Source organism: Corticium candelabrum, chromosome 18, assembly GCF_963422355.1.
Source record: "Corticium candelabrum chromosome 18, ooCorCand1.1, whole genome shotgun sequence".
NCBI lineage: Eukaryota > Metazoa > Porifera > Homoscleromorpha > Homosclerophorida > Plakinidae > Corticium > Corticium candelabrum.
In genome coordinates, this window is record NC_085102.1 from 927,077 (window position 1) to 943,963 (window position 16,887).

Sequence of the window (16,887 nt, forward strand, 5' to 3'; positions counted from 1 at the left end):
ACATGGTCTTGTTTTGGCAACCCTACATCTTTCTCGTTTTCCAAAATGTTTTTATACTTGTAATATTAGTCTCAGCTGTCAGCCTGTTCTTTGAAGAGCAACTGTTGTACATCCATGAAAAGTTGTAGATAGAGCATGTCACAAACCGGTTTAGCTGAACAGCTTAGTATTCAAAGTTATCATAAATGGATTGTTTTGTTGTTCCAATTAATGAAAAGATTCATATTAATCAGGTATTTTACACTGAATGATGTACAGTTGCACCTCGCTAATCCGAACCTCGCTAATCTGAATCCTTGCTAATCTGAATTTTACCTTGCCTGCCTTGCGTACCCAGATCTAATTGGGCAGCCTTATCCGGGTTTTCAGCAAACGCACGCATCTGACTATTTTCAATCTTGACTGTCACATTATTTAGATACATGCTTCTAGCAGGTGTGAAATTGTGATCATGGCTAATGATCATAGTCACAATGGTAACTCTGTACGATGAAATTCTTACATGATCATGCCAATAACAGGTAACAACAATCTTTAACAAATTTTATCTACTTGAGACATGAAACAGCCATCACATCTGTTACGCTTCAACTGACACATACACTTTAAATGGAATTTATTACAACATTGAGTAGTGCATTTGTGGCTTTCTCTTCTCAACCAATGTCTCAGCTGCAAGAGCCACACGAAACAGCAACTGCTCGTCCCACCACTTGCCCATTATTTGCAATCCAATGGGCAAACCTTGTGAATCATAACCAACTGGCAATGTCATGCATGGTACACCTGTCAGGTTGCCAAGAAACATATATCTGCAAGATACCGATGCCAGGTATCATAGAAGAAAGTATTATTTTACTACAACCAATACTCCAGCTGTACCTCATTAACTGTCCTGTCACAGCCATGTTACTTTCACCAAACTCTAGAGCTTTGTCATCTAGAGGAGGGGCAGTTATAGGACAACCTACACAACATAAACAGACTTACTTTCTGAACATTAAAGATTAGCTATAATAATACCAAAAATTAGATTAGCTATAATAAGACCAAAAATTAGTAATACTTTCAACAGTTTGTTTCTCTTACCTAAACTCAACAACCAATTACATGTGCATTAACATCTAGTCAGTGATATAGTTATCTATATATATAAAGGAGAGTTGTCTGTCTGTGTGTCCATCCGTACGAGCGTTTCTCAAAAACGGCGAGTCCGATCTTGGCCGAATTTGGCTCGCGAACACCAAATTCATTCGGGTCGAAAGTGAGACCGTGGTCGTCTTCCTGACTTCTCCCACGACGACGTGATCGCGCGAGCGGAATATCTCGGGAACGGCACATCGTATCTCCACCGAATTTAGACTGCCCATTCCCGACGTCGGACGGTACGCGCCGAGTGTGTCGTTTATAGTGGGCGATGCTGGGAAATGGAACATATTTTTGCTGATATCCGGGTCTTGAAAAAATACACCCACAGTCGTTTGCCAGTCTACGACCGTCGAAGAGCTGCCGTGTTTAATGCACCTGTTCAGCTTTTATTCGTCAAGGTTGGCTTTTACTTGCAACATACAATAATTAAAAACAGACCAAGCATAACAAATCATAGAATCCAGAAATTTCTATATCGGTGTAGAGGCCCGGATCTAATATGGGACATTCTCAAATATGAGACACTGGCACAAAGCTTCAACAAGCTACCTCTCCTTTTTTATATCAAAGTAAAGACTGATCATTCATAAATCATTTCTGTTAGATTCAAGCTAATCGGTTTAATTTTTGTACCACCACAAGCTCTTTTTCCAGGAAGGGTCTGATTCTCCAATATGGGACAACACCATCTAATAATATGGGACAGCAGCTAGTTCTCGCTGAACAAAGTGTCTTAATCATGGATCGGGTATTCAGTCAAGAGGGGCACATCTCTTCTACCTACAATGTTGAAGCCAAGTTCGTAGCTTTGCGCTTCTCCTCTTTACAGACAACGGTAAAGGGGCGGGTCACCGCGTCTAATATGGGACACCCGTATTGTTTGAAGCGAGACAATGTACAATGTTGCGTGGCCTAGAATTTATTTGACTCTCAAACAGCAACACAAAGCTGTTTAATGCTTCTACTGATTAATCAAGTCCTCTGTACTCAGTTACAGAGCTTTTTTACTGTTGTCTGCATTGTCTAGCTAGCTAATACCCAGCTGCAAAAACAGCTCGTAGTCTAGAAATGGCTAGCTTTGTGTTCAAGCATCTCTTGGTTGCATCAAAAACACTCCATGTTGTTTATTTATAGCTCAGTGACTTCCTCATTCACACAGTGCATGTTTCTGGAAGGTCTGAACTGAAGATTTATGCAGTTTAGTCAACTGTAAGTCACTTAGACTAAGTTTTCTCTTTACTAGCTTAGTATACATAATTCTAGATTATTCATGAGATCTGCGCATTGTTTGAAGCCCCGCGTTCACGAACATATGACCGTGCAGTACCTGGTCTGGCTCTAAGAGACAGTGTACATGGAGATGACCATGCAGAAAGACAAATATAACGAGGATGACACAAACTGGAACTAGACAATTACAGTGGCTCCATGCTGCGACCCGCCCCTTCCGTCGTCTCTAGAGAAGAGAAGCGCGAAGTGACGAACTTGGCTCCAACATTGTAGGTAGAAGAGTCGTGTCCCTCTTGACTGAAACCCCGATCCATGATTAAGACACTTTGTTCAACGAGAACTAGCGGCTGTCCCATATTAGATGGTGTTGTCCCATATTGGAGAATCAGACCCTTCCTCAAAAAAGAGCTTGTGGCAGTATGAAAATTAAACCGATTAGCTTGAATCTAACAGAAATGATTTATGAATGATCAGTCTATACTTTGCTATAAAAAAGGAGAGGTAACTTGCTTTGAAGCTTTGTTCCAGTGTCCCATATTTGAGACTGTCCCATATTTGAGACTGTCCCATATTAAATCCGGGACTCTACTTGCTTAATACCCCAGGGCTCAAGTAAGCCCCCAGCCCCAATTTTTTAAAAAAAAACTAAGACTTTCACACCTTTTTCCCTTTATCGATAATTGGCGCTTTCCACAACGACTCTGCATGTTTGCTAGATTTGCGCCTGTAGAAATGATAATATTCTTCAACTTATCTTGCCTGTTGACCACGTGTTGGAAGGCTTTGATGACTCAGATACCGTATCAAAGATTAGGATTCTATATTTTAGGTGGTAGCAGTGCTCTACTAGTGTAGCAGCATGCTGTTTAAGTTCATTAATTAAAACAGCTAATTAACAACTTTAGGTGTCCATTTTTGAAAAAAACCCATCCCATAATTGACCTTGACTATGAAAAGTGGAGCAATAATCAAGGAGTATGGTAACTTATGATGAATTAATTTCTCCAGTACTTTGGATGTGCAATTAATACAAGGCATCAATACTTCCCATGCACCCCTTCACAATACAGTGAAAAATACTGTGTCAAAATAGGAATGGAATATAATACCAAGAAGTGCAGACACACATAGATGCATCTGCACACTTCAAATGGTGTTTCAAATCAATCAGCATACATGCAGAAAATGTTAATTAAGCTGATGCTTAGAACCAACTTAGAAACACAAGATGTACTCACTAGGTGTCACTATGCAATCTACGGTGTTGAAAATATCCTTCAAAAAGTTGATGGACCTTGTACGCTGCTGCTGAGCCTTAGACAAGCACAGATACAAACAACACCAGTTCAATCGCATGAACTACGTCAGAAAACATACAACGCAACTTTACCAAAAGGTAGTCATGAAGGGTTACTTGACCACCAGCACACAAGATTATTTGAATATCAGAATTCTACAACATAAAATTAGCTTATGAACAGATAAGTCTTTGATAGGAATATCCCAACTTGCCATTAAATTACCAAACTCTTCTTGTTCCGTCCTTAGAAATGAAGCCATTTCCCCAGATATTGTGACAGAGTGAGCAACTCTTGCCTCCTGTGGTAATTAAAACATCCATAATCACGAAGAAGACATCTTGCAGCGTGAAACAATTAACTTTCCTCAAGTTCTGGTATCTCAATATCAATAACCTCGGCTCCCAAGTCACATAACCCTTCAACAGCTTATCCAAACAAAGCCTTTATTCAAACACTCTAATTACAACTTGTATGAACTAACCTCTCTGACAAATATCAACAACTTCCTGGTTCCCATGCTGCAAACAACAAATCCAGAATATCCAAGACTTCGTTAATTTAGAACTTACAAGCTCACCTTGAAATACAAAGAATAAATGCCAATTGTTATGCCAGAAAGACTGCCACTTTTCAATGATGAACACTTTTGAACAGGAGGTTGGCAAAGCCCTAAAATAACACTTGCACACTAACATTATATAATGTACAAAATAGCCAAAGCCATGCACCTAATTCAAATTTAGAATCAGGTCCAGCAAGAAGGTCTACAATAAAAGGCCGTTACTGTTACATAGTCACATCCATGTATAAATCAGAACTCACCATAAGCAAGGGCGACATCACGAACACATGAGCAAATAGGTCCTATTGAGTGCAAGCTCTACAGTACACACAAATTAGACATGCAAACAATGAGACATACCAGGATCTCCAACTGTTGCAGATAAAAGTGCTTGACCAGCACCAGTTAAACGACCATGTGTTGCTATGAAGGATAAAAATTAGTGCGCAGTATAACCTTGATTATCCGGACAAATTCTGTGTCCCCCCGACTTTTTGCGTTCCTGCATGGATAATGCAATCCCGGATAAAGAAACTACTATAACATAATTTCACTTCGTACTAATACATTGTAGATGCAGCGTCTCACAAATGAGTGAATACAAACAGAAAACGTAATAATCTAATAAATAGGTAGCTGTTGATGACTCTTCTAGTGATATGAATGTACAGTAAGTGTGGAAACACAATGTGAGAGTGTGGTCTTACAGTGGAGGAAAATTAGTTGATATTTTATCAACTTTTGATTATCCGGACACTCGATTATCCGGACACTCGATTATCCGGACTTCTAACCTGTCTCTGGAGAAGTCTGGATAATCAAGGTTGCACTGTAGATATATTATTTACACACACGCGCGCGCGCGCGCACACACACACACACACACACAAATGGCAAAAAATTGATAAGGAGCTGCCGTTAAACGGTAATGTCCCCAAGCCAGATGGCTGGGTTCCTGTGCACTAAGCAGGAGCTATGGGTCGTGCTAAGCAATTTCCTGGAGCCTGGTCAGGTGCTCGCAGGAGAACCAACTGCGAAGCCAACTGTGGTGTGGGCACCTTAAGTCCCACCTGAACTCCAGTGGCTGATGGACTTTGTCGCAGTCGGAGGCCTTTGCCACTCCAGTCAAAGACCAGGTACTCATTTATACTCCTGAGTCGAGAGGCAATTGTGTGTAAGTTTCTTGTCCAAGGAAATTATGCCATAGCTCGCCATCACTGTGACTTAAACCTGCAACCCTGCAAGGTCCCAGATGTAATCCCTCCATAAGATGACTCTCTAAACAACTGAGCTATTGCACCACACACACACACACACACACACACACACACACACACACACACACACACACACACACACACACACACACACACACACACACACACACACACACACACACACACACACACACACACACACACACACACACACACACACACACACACACACACACACACACACACACACACACACACACACACACACACACACACACACACACACACACACACACACACACACACACACACACACACACACACACACACACACACACACACACACACACACACACACACACACACACACACACACACACACACACACACACACACACACACACACACACACACACACACACACACACACACACACACACACACACACACACACACACACACACACACACACACACACACACACACACACACACACACACACACACACACACACACACACACACACACACACACACACACACACACACACACACACACACACACACACACACACACACACACACACACACACACACACACACACACACACACACACACACACACACACACACACACACACACACACACACACACACACACACACACACACACACACACACACACACACACACACACACACACACACACACACACACACACACACACACACACACACACACACACACACACACACACACACACACACACACACACACACACACACACACTAAGAAAATCCTAAACATGAGCTGCCAATTACTTGGTTACACCCCCAGCTAACAGCTGGGCTCCTGTGCACTACTCTGAAGAACTCTGGGCTACCGCTAGCAATCTCCTGGAGCCCGGCCAGGTACTCGCAGGAGCACCGGCTTGTGAAGCCAACTGTGGTGTGAACACCTGAAGTCTCACCCTAGACCCCAGTGGCTGCATGTCACGTCACAACTGATAGCTGCTTAGAGCCCGAGTCAAAGACCAAGTACTCCTTTACACTCCTGAGTCGAGAAAAGCAATTGTGTGTGAGTTTCATAGCTTGCCATCACTGTGACTTGCAACCCTGCACAGTCCCAGAGGTAGTCATTCTATAGGCTGACTCTCTAACCAATTAAGCTATAGCACCACACACACACACACACACACACACACACACACACACACACACACACACACACACACACACACACACACACACACATGCACGCATGTTTGTGCACACTCATACACCTTTCAAAGTAACAACACCACAAAGGCTAGAAGGAATTCGTAATGAGCCACCACCATCAGTGCCAATTGCCAAAGGAATAAGACCTGTCACAAAAAGACCATACATCAACAACTGCAACATCATCTCACCTTCTTGCTGTATTGTTTACGACCTGCAGCAACAGCTGCTGCTGAGCCACTAGAACTTCCTCCAGTGTAACAGTCAATATCGTATGGATTTCTTGGTGTTCCATGTAACCTAACCCAAATATTAATCCTAACTCAAAACTGCAACTCTCAAATCAATCATCTTCTAAGAACCCATTTGGATTGCTTCCGAGTGTCCCAGCTCCTACTTCATGTAAGTTAGTCATACCAATAATTACAGCTCCAGCTTCTCTAAGCTTCTTCACTACTGATGCATCACTGGTACACGATTCACTTCCCATAAATGTAGTGCCACAACGGAGGTAATACGGTTTCTAGAAAAAAACCCAATTACCTGCATTACATCAACATAAACTATTATAGTTACCACAGCCATTTGTTCCTTTATCCCAATTGGAATACCATCAAAGATCGACAAAGGTGTACCTTCTTCATATCTCTTAGTTGATGCAGCCGCCATCTAATATGTAGTTTACAAAACTTTAAACGACATAATATAACATCTAATTGAATTGCTTTAATTATTAGGAAATGTTACATATTATTGTTCAGATTAATAAGTACTTGTTTCACTTCCTTCTCATCTATTTGCACAAATGTCCGTAGAGGTTTGGGGTTTGCATTAGAGTTCACTATAGCTTGAAGCACAGACTGGGCAACAACAGATGGATTTGTTTTCCCACACCTGTGAGACCAAGCACATACTATAATAGTTTCAAAACAATTCTGGTAAACTTGCTTATTTGATGTGTGTGTGTGTGTGTGTGTGTGCGCGCGCGTGTGTGTGTGTGTGTGTGTGTGTGTGTGTGTGTGTGTGTGTGTGCAAGCGCGCGTGCTCGTGTGTGTGTAAGGTGTTTACTAACTGAAACTCCAGCAAGTGGATGAGAGTCAGAGTGTTAAAACCTTAGTTATTCCAACATTGTTATATGGATGTGAGACCTGGCCAATGACATGGCTGATATTTATGCCTTACACACATTGTATTTGAGATGCATTAGCGCTATTTTGGGTGTTACAAAGTACGATCAGATCAGAATTGAAGACAATTTGAAAGCAGCAGCTGAAAAGCATATAGAGATACAAATCCTTAGAAGATTTTGTAATGGTTAGGCCATGTTGAGAGAATACCCTTTCAAAGACATCAGAAGATGTTGTTGAAATCAATTTATCAAACAACCTGCACATGGTGTCAAACAACAGTGGATACTGTACTGTGATACAAGAAAGAGTATTATAATGCCCAACATCATGAATTGACAATCTAGCACAGGCTCAGGATTGCAAAGTATGGAGAAAAGTGCTGCACTGCCTTATAAGCCCATAGTGGGTATGGCAGATTCAAGGTTCAAGGTTCAAGGTGTGTGTAGATAAACACACACACACACACACACACACACACACACACACACACACACACACACACACACACACACACACACACACACACACACACACACACACACACACACACACACACACACACACACACACACACACACAAATGGACAAATGTCAAGTCCTCCACATCATTCATGAATGACGTCAACCTTAAGGTCAGTTGCGGAGATAGCTCCCCTGCCTCTAGAGACAGGGCCTCCATGCGCTATGTGGAGGCTTGGGGCCAGCGTTACAATCCACCTGGAGCTTGGCCAGAGTTATCCAGAGCACTGACTATGGCACAGCTTTGGGACTGGACACCAAGGCCCACAAGTACCCGTCTGCTGCATGATGTTACTGCCAAGCCAGCGGTCCGCCCCAGTCAATGACCAGGTACTCATTTATACTCGAGTCGAGAGAAGCAATAGTGTGTAATTTCTTGCTTAAGGAAATTATGCCATAGCTCTCCATCACTGTGACTTGAACCTGCAACCCTGCAAGGTCCTGTCCAACCAACTGAGCTACAGCACCACGCACACGCACACACGCACACGCACACACGCACGCACACACACACACACACACACACACACACACGCACATACACACACACACACACACACACACACACACACACACACACACACACACACACATTTCATCTTGTCTGACGTTGTTGCTATTGTAACTTGGAACTGCTAATTACGAGTATTTCAAAATTATGAAAAATTGCATCCAACCATGTTACTTATTTATATATGCTGCCATGCAAAGTGTCAACAAATGTTCATAGTCAACCTGTATGCATCAACATAATCAATAATAGATGTGAAATGGAATCCAACCGATTCAACCCTATAAAACAACACAAGACGTTCAAATGTGTACACAAACGTTTGGTTATATATCAGGGGCGGCGGAAGCTTCTTTGGATTGGTGGGGGACAAAATTTCATAACAGACTGCTGCCATTTTGAATTTAGCTGAATTTGGTATGTGTTGGTTTGTCATTAATTAATCTGTAGTAGCCAGAGCAGCATGCACACAAATGATCACGACAATGTGTATCAAGCAAATCAACTGCAACACCACCCATTAGTATTTTTACTTGCATTTCTACTTGTACGCAATGTGGAAGAGGCTGACCATGTGAACTTTGCATGCACAACGAGTCATTGATGACACCAACCTTGCAGGTACCCCATGCAGATTCTGTCTCAAACCCCAATGCATTTATGTAGCATCCAGTATTGGCGGGGCGGGCGATGCCTCCCAATTGTGTCGTGTTGTGTGAACAACAATAATAACAAGTGAGAACAGTTAGTAAAACCCACGCATGCGCAACATTACTACAGTAGATGACACCTACACTACCCCCTTTGTCTGCTAAGACGAAGTCTCTAGGGAGTAACAACATGACTCAACAAACAAATCTCTTACTAACAACGAAATGTAATCATCCAAGTACTTGGATTTATAAATTGCTCTCCCACTTCTTGTGTGTGCCAACTCTGACTGACTTGTAGACGATTTGTTCATAGTTGCTTGAGTAGAGTGAGTGTTGGTTGAGTTGACTTGTGGGTCAGTCTTGTCTGATGCTTTTGCAGTCTCCTGTGGAAGAAGGACAGAAGAGGGCTTCAATGTGTTTCTCGAATCTGGGCGCCTGACCTTGCTGTTGAGACAGTTACAGTAGATGGTAAGAGGAAGTCCAGATCAGAAGATGTAGTTTGATCTTCCTTCAGAGACTGTGATTCTTGTGTTGCCTGATCGGGTGATTTTTTCCTGAGAATATCGTAGCTGTCGTCTGTTTCGGTGTAGCAGCTTGTCTGATCCTACATCTACTTCATAAGCTCAATGTGGAAGAACAATGACAACAACTCCCTTTTTCCAATCTGATTGTCCGTTCATAGGCTGCATTCGGATGGTATCATCAACATTCAGCAGTGGTAGATCTTTAGCCTGCTTGTTGTATTGCTTGGCTTGTTTAGCCTTATTGACTTTCAACCTTTCTCGAGCATTTGAGACTACTGCTGGTTGCAAGAGCTGAGCAGCAATAGGTAAGAGTGTCCTACAGCGGTGACTGTATAGTAACTGGGCTGGAGTTGCCTGGCGACCTTCCATTGGTGTGTTACGCAGGGCTAACAATGCAAGCACGGGATCTGAACCTGCTCTTTCAACTCTTTTCAGCATTCGTTTAATTGATTTTACGGCGCTTTCAGCTTTCCCATTTGCTTGTGGATAACCCGGACTGCTGGTGATATGTGAAAATTCCCATTCAGCAGCGAAACGTTGGAAGTCTTCAGATGAAAACTGAGGTCCATTGTCTGTCACAACAACGTCTGGAATACCATGGCGAGCGAAGAATTTTCAGCTTTTGGATGACAGTGTGTGAAGTGGTTTTCCGCAGCTCATCAACCTCTGAAAAATTGCTGAAATAATCTGTTGTGACTACATACTCATTTTCCTTCAGAGTGAACAGATCCACTGCAACACACGTTGCCATGATCGAATGGGTACAGCATGCTGCCTTATTGTCTACTTCTGCTACTTGGTGTCCAGAGACCGACAGATTCACATGTGCTGACCAAGCATTGCACTTCTGCACTCATTTCAGGCCAGTAACACTTTCACGGGCTCTAAGCAAGCAAGCGTTTACTCTAAGATGTGCTGCGTGTATCTTTCCACGTGTTTCTGTGCAAAGGTATTCTGGAATGATTACTCGTGTTCCACAGAGAAGTAGGCCATCTTGCATTGTGATTTCATCTGCAAACCGAAAATAAGGTATGATTTGCCGAGGGACATCAAATTTGGAATCGGGCCAGCCTGTCATGACAACATGTGCAAGTTCCTGTAGAACTGCGTCTGCAGCTGTAGCGACTTGAATTTCCTCAGCGTATTGACTGAGGCTACTTCAGCGTAAAATTGCTGTATCTCTGCACTAGCATCATCATCTTTGTCTTGTGGAAGTGTGGCCTGTGACAAGGCATCCGCAATGTATAACTCAGCCACTTTTTATATTTGATTGTTGGGTGATAGGCATTTACTCGTAGTAAAAGTCATTCCAATCTCTTTGGTGCAAGATGCAGTGGTTTTCACAATATTGATTCCAGTGGACGATGATCGATTGCCACAGTAACATCGCTTCCATACATGTACTGATGGAATCTTTCCAGTCCAAAGGCTATTTCCAACAGCTCCTTCTCAATCTGCACATATTTTTTCACTCGGCTTTAGAGAACAGCTAGCATAGGCTACAGGTTGCCCCTTCTGTAGCAATACAGTGCCAAGTCCTGTTGATGAGGCGTCGGTCTGTATAGTTACTGGTAGCTTTGGATAAAAGAATCTTAGAACTGGAGTGGAAATGATAGCCCTTCTTGACTTCCTCAAATGCTGTATTTTCCGTTCATGTCCATTGCTATTTGGTATCCTTCTTTGTGAGTTGCCTTAATGGATGGCAGATATCAGCAAGGCTTGGCAAGAAATGTGCTAGGCAATTAACTAGCCTAAGGAGATGTCTAACTCCATGCACATCTGTGGGTGCGGCCATGTGTTGGATAGCAATGATTTTCTTAGGATCTGGCTTCAGACCATCTGGCGTCAACACATGACCAACATATGGAAGTGAGCTTGCCCTCAGTCTGAATTTTCTCCCATCAGCTTGATATTACGTTCCACACAGCATTCCAGAAACTTCAGCATTCTATCATCGTGGTTTGATTCTGCTTCTTCAAGTGTGTCACCTTCCCCTATGACAAGAATGTCATCTGCAATTATGAGCAGTCCCTCCAACCCATCAAGTGACTGCTGCAACATCCTTTGGAAAATTTCCGGTGCTGGTGTTATGCCGAAGGGCATACGATTCCATTGATATCGCCCGTACTGAGTTCCAAATGTTGTTAACTAGCATGTTGATATGGCAAAATCTATTTCGTACATCAGCATGACTGAACACTTTGGAACGTGTCAGCTGGGGTAATACATCATCTAGAGCAGACATAGAATAATGACTTCGCTTGAGACCTCGATTAAGCAGTTTTGGGTCCAGACAAACATGAAGTGTGCCATTTGGTTTGGGCGTTACCACCAAGCTTGATACCCATTCAGTTGGCTCTTCAATGCGTGAAATAACGCCAATACTTTCTAAACGATCCAGTTCTCCTTTGAGCTTGCCTTTGAGAGAGATTGGTGTTCTTCTAATGGGGAGTTGTACTGGGGTGATGGCTGGATTCACTTTCAGATGCAGTTCACTTGGGAAACAGCCTAACTCCTTGCTGAATACACTTGTGTAGTCCCGTAGTATATCCTCCATTTGCAATGGTGTTTTCATCTCTGGTGTATTGATCTTCAGAGTCGGCTCTTCATCCACTTTGACTAGTCCCATTTGTTGACTTGATCGCGCTCCAAGGATTGATATAGGTGTGTCCGACATGACAACAAATTGACCTTTGTACTTCTTCCCTGTACGTGGATGGATCATTTTCAATTCACATTTTCCAGCCGGTATAATTTTCTCCCTGTTGAACATTGAGAGGACCTGTGAGGTTGGCTGAATTTCCATGTTGTCTGGTAGATCTTGACGTCAAACTACATTACACGTTGCTCCTGTATCAACCTGAAACCGTACTGACTTTGTTCCGACCAGCATTGGAACAAACAACTGTGATTTGAGTTTGGTTTGTTGTTCGATGCAATTGACAGCAACTTCTTCATCCTCTTGCTCAATGTTGAGCGTCATCAAAGTCTCGTAGTCTGATGAATCCTCAGAAACCTGGATTTGTCAAACTTTGCCACAGGTTTGCCTTTGAGCTTTTCTGTGTCTTCCCTTCCATAAAACGGCACATTTTTAGAAGTGGTTTAGCTTTCCACATTTTTCACAGGTGCGACCATAAGCTTGGCACGGCCTCTCACGGCCTTTAGCACGAAAGTGTCCGCAGTGACCACACCTTTACCATCTTCCTGGGCGGTTCCTCTTCTGCACCTGTCCTTCTGTTGGGCTCCACCGTCTTGAACAGCTTCAACTGCACTCATCTTTCATTTGTTTTGCTGTGATTGACTTGCACGGCACATGTCCACACAAGTACATAACGTGAGACCTTTCTTCTCCAGTAACTGTTTACGTAGACCGGAAAATTTCACACCACACATGATGCAATCACGTAGCAGCTCATCCAACATTGGACCAAAATGACACCGTCCGACTAGCTCGCGAAGTGTTGTAAGATACTTGTCAAACGGCTCCTGTGCTTCCTGGTCTCGTTTGTTGAAAATGTAGCGGTCGCATATAACATTACTTTCTCCTATGCAATGTTCTTCAAACAACAAGAGGACACACGGCATTTTCTGCTTCTCCTCGTTGTCTTGGAAGGGCAAAGAGTTCTATATATTCGTAATCCTCGTTGTCTGATTCATGTGATAAATGTTGCAATACACATTTTGTCAGGTTAATCTTGGAGAAGTGTGACGATTTCATAGGACGACAAAATTTGCCTCCATTCTCTCCAGTTCTGAGCAAGGTTGCCCTTGAGCTGGAGAGGTTGTGGCGGTTCGATGCCTCCCAGATGGAACGTGGACCTCGTGGCAGGCGTAGGAAGCTCCCTCCGCTTGAAGAGAAGGCTTCGCCTCTTCCACTTGCTCAACGTGTCCCATTGATGAGTGGGAGTATTCTGCGCGTCTGTTTGGTTCAGAATCCACGACCTGTCACCATGTGTCGTGTTGTATGCAACAATAATAACAAGTTAGAACAGCTAGTAAAACCCACGCATGCGCAACACAACTACAGTAGATGACATCTACACTAAACACCAACCCCAATATTAGAGTGGCTACTGCCCTCTCTTCCCCCAGGTTCCGCCGCCCCTGTATATGCATTTCATGTACCTTTCATCAGCTACTAAAGCAATATCATCAGGTGTGACAGTTTGAGACAACTGCACTGATCGTGCCAAATGGTCCATGACTACTAGCGGGTGAAAAGTTGGTTTTTCTACCATCTTAAACTTCCTGAGAAAATGCATATTTGATCTCCTAATTATCAAAGTGCAGCAATTTAGTAGCAAACGTTACTAGGGTGACAAAATAAAATAAATACCTTAAACTAGCTGGAATGACAAACCATTTGCCAAGAACCTATTCACAATACAGTTAATTAATTAAAATGTGACTCTAATTACAAATATCCATCTTCGTTTGTAGTAGGCCTACCGAATTAGCAATGTGTGCCAAGCAAACAAGAGATCTTCCTTTCAAATTTGGTAGCTTCTATTTTCCAGTATAGTCACAAAAACAAAAATGAGAGGGGGAACAGATTGAACTGCGGACATTTTCGTACGTACGTAGTCATGAAGTTCGTAACGGACGACCTCAAGTGGTTTTCCTTCTGGTTTTCGTATCGTCTGAGGACGACTACGTATTTTCCATAACCAGCAGAGTATTACGCAAAAAGCAAAAACACTGAAATACGTGTACATTGCGCAGCTAGACCTCTTCCGGAGGCGCACACATGCTCTCGTAACGCGCGCAAGTCAGAGTGAGGTGTAGCATGCACGCGACCCTGCCTCTAAGATAACCCTAGAAAATAAAAGAAACCCTTAGCACATTTGGCGGATTGACTGATCAAGGTTAGTAGACTGCAGTTTGCCGTTCAGATCGCATCTGAATTGTCATCCAACCGAATTGATGACGTGCCCACGGATCATGTGATCATGACAAGGCTAACTTATCGCATGCGCAGTACTTTGAATGCGTGGCGGTCCATTGTACTGTACTAAAAAAGTAGATCTTTTGCTGGACTCAAGAATTTTGAGAGATATGGGGACTCCAGGTGTGGAATTGGATAAATACGGCTTTCTAGTATCAAAGTCAGATGACGATTACCGCCAGCACAAGTAAGTTACGTTCTTGTCTGCAACCACGTTTCAACGATCATTGATCGTGTTTGTAGTTTTCTAAACGAAGAAATAGGGTTGAGATCGACTTCGACCGTAGGACGTAGGTAGCCTATCTTGCGTAGCTTGCATGATTTATCTTGAATCTCACGTTTTGATACAAACTGAGCAAGAATGGATGCATTTTCACTTTGCATGGTACTGCATGACGTCACTTTAGCTGTATGTGCACTGAGACTCAGAGATACACTAAAGTTTGTGTCATGCACATAGTATGGTTGGAGTGGGTAGTTGTCATTGACAACAAAATTTTGTAAAGCTCTATTAATTAAAGTGCATACAGAAGTATGTAGTTTTATCAAATTGCTGGTAGATTGAGGCATGAGTGATAGAAAGGAACTCAGAAGTGATGACTGGGTTACTGGCCAGTAGGATTTGACTGAGTTCGCTATAGCTGAGTTGCCCAGACAGTGTGTTGCTTGTGTGTGTGTGTGTGTGTGTGTGTGTGTGTGTGTGTGTGTGTGTGTGTGTGTGCGTGCGTGTGTGTGTGTGCACATGTGTGCACATTGTGTGTGTGTGTGTGTGTGCGTGTGTGTGTGTGTGTGTGTGTGTGCGTGCGTGCGTGTGTGCATGTGTGTGTGTGTATGCACGTGTGTGTGTGCATGTGCGTGCGTGCATGTGTGTGTGTGTGTGTGTGTGTGTGTGTGTATGTGTGTGTGTGTGTGTATGTGTGTGTGTGAATTCACAAACAACACTACATGGTATCAGGAGTGGCACTAGAGTAGAATGGCGATGTAAAGGCATGTTGCGAAGCCAAAGAAGTTATTCCAGAAGTGAGACGACCGGTCATGATACTAATACCATACGACTTCCATTCTGTCTTAATATGAGTGAACATGATGTGAGATAGAATTGGTGAAGGTTGAAGGTGAAGGCAAAGGTGGGATGCTTAGTAAGTTACAAAACAGTGTATCTTTGTTGAGAGAGCAACCTAGAGTTTACCAAATAGCCACATTTATAATGAATGTAGGTCAAGAAGCAGTGGAGCTATACTATACCCTTCATTTTGAATCAGAGGAAGCTAAAAGAGACCTGGATGTAGTTCTGAAGACTCTTGAAGATCACTTGCTAGATAATTTCAACACCACATATGAGTGATTTTGTTTCAACAAACATGATCAACAACAGATGAGTCATTGATGCATACATATACTACCTGACTGCATTGAAGGTTATGGTTGGAGAATAGCAGTGGTCAAAATATCAGTCGTGCATCGGACATTTTCAAACAGTTTTGTCGTCTGTCTGATTATGTACGAGAACGTTTGGACATCTTGTCTGCTAGATTTGTGCTCAATCTGGCAAATGCGTGTGAGTCTATGAGGAAGCTCACTTGTCCAGAGTAGTGGACAGAAAGACAAGAGCAGTTAAACAGCTTAAGCAAATGATTACAACAGCCCTAGTGTTAAAGTATTTTGATCCAGAAGCGACCACCATCCTCCAGTGCAACACATCTTATACCGGACTTGGAGCTGTGTTGTTGCATGATGGCCATGCCATTGTGTATGTCAGCAGTACGTTGTCCAAAACCGAAAGAGAATACGCTCAAATTGAAAAAGAACTAGCGATCATGTTTTCGGCAGAAAAATTTGACCAAGACAGATATGAGAGAAAAGTGATACGGATCACAAACCTCTAGAGATGATTATGGCAAAGCCACTACACCTGGCCTTCAAAAGG

The 16,887-nt window shown here is 42.9% G+C and overlaps 3 protein-coding genes across 5 annotated transcripts in view; 1 reads left to right on the forward strand and 2 right to left on the reverse strand.

The window, feature by feature from the left end:
- Window positions 1-408: 408 nt before the first annotated feature.
- Window positions 409-14,764, reverse strand: LOC134194171 (uncharacterized). 2 transcript variants are annotated; one of them, XM_062663083.1, is made up of 21 exons: window positions 14,596-14,764; window positions 14,465-14,521; window positions 14,352-14,389; window positions 14,141-14,287; window positions 9,063-9,119; window positions 7,452-7,572; window positions 7,255-7,347; window positions 7,041-7,201; window positions 6,893-6,978; window positions 6,741-6,824; window positions 4,603-4,665; window positions 4,503-4,544; window positions 4,409-4,444; window positions 4,258-4,349; window positions 4,162-4,198; window positions 4,042-4,105; window positions 3,892-3,976; window positions 3,770-3,832; window positions 3,618-3,693; window positions 883-967; window positions 409-812 (listed from the first exon to the last, which is right to left on the reverse strand). In XM_062663083.1, exons 1-21 carry the CDS (start codon window positions 14,728-14,730, stop codon window positions 620-622), a joined length of 1,815 nt encoding a protein of 604 aa, XP_062519067.1. In that variant the 5' UTR covers window positions 14,731-14,764; the 3' UTR covers window positions 409-619. The 2 variants fall into 2 exon arrangements, with proteins under 2 accessions (XP_062519067.1, XP_062519068.1); XM_062663084.1 differs by lacking the exons at window positions 9,063-9,119; window positions 14,141-14,287.
- LOC134193887 (uncharacterized) lies at window positions 9,532-13,668 on the reverse strand. Its single transcript, XM_062662737.1, has one exon. The coding sequence runs from the start codon at window positions 12,819-12,821 to the stop codon at window positions 12,057-12,059; it is 765 nt and encodes a 254-aa protein (XP_062518721.1). The 5' UTR covers window positions 12,822-13,668; the 3' UTR covers window positions 9,532-12,056.
- A 238-nt stretch (window positions 14,765-15,002) lies between the features above and the next one.
- LOC134193945 (carabin-like) overlaps window positions 15,003-16,887 on the forward strand; it is a 37,318-nt gene continuing 35,433 nt past the window's right edge. For both annotated transcript variants that reach the window (XM_062662813.1, XM_062662814.1), the window contains exon 1: window positions 15,003-15,147. In XM_062662813.1, coding sequence (XP_062518797.1) covers window positions 15,071-15,147 — 77 coding nt within the window. In that variant the 5' untranslated portion in view covers window positions 15,003-15,070. The remainder of the gene's footprint in view (window positions 15,148-16,887) is intronic.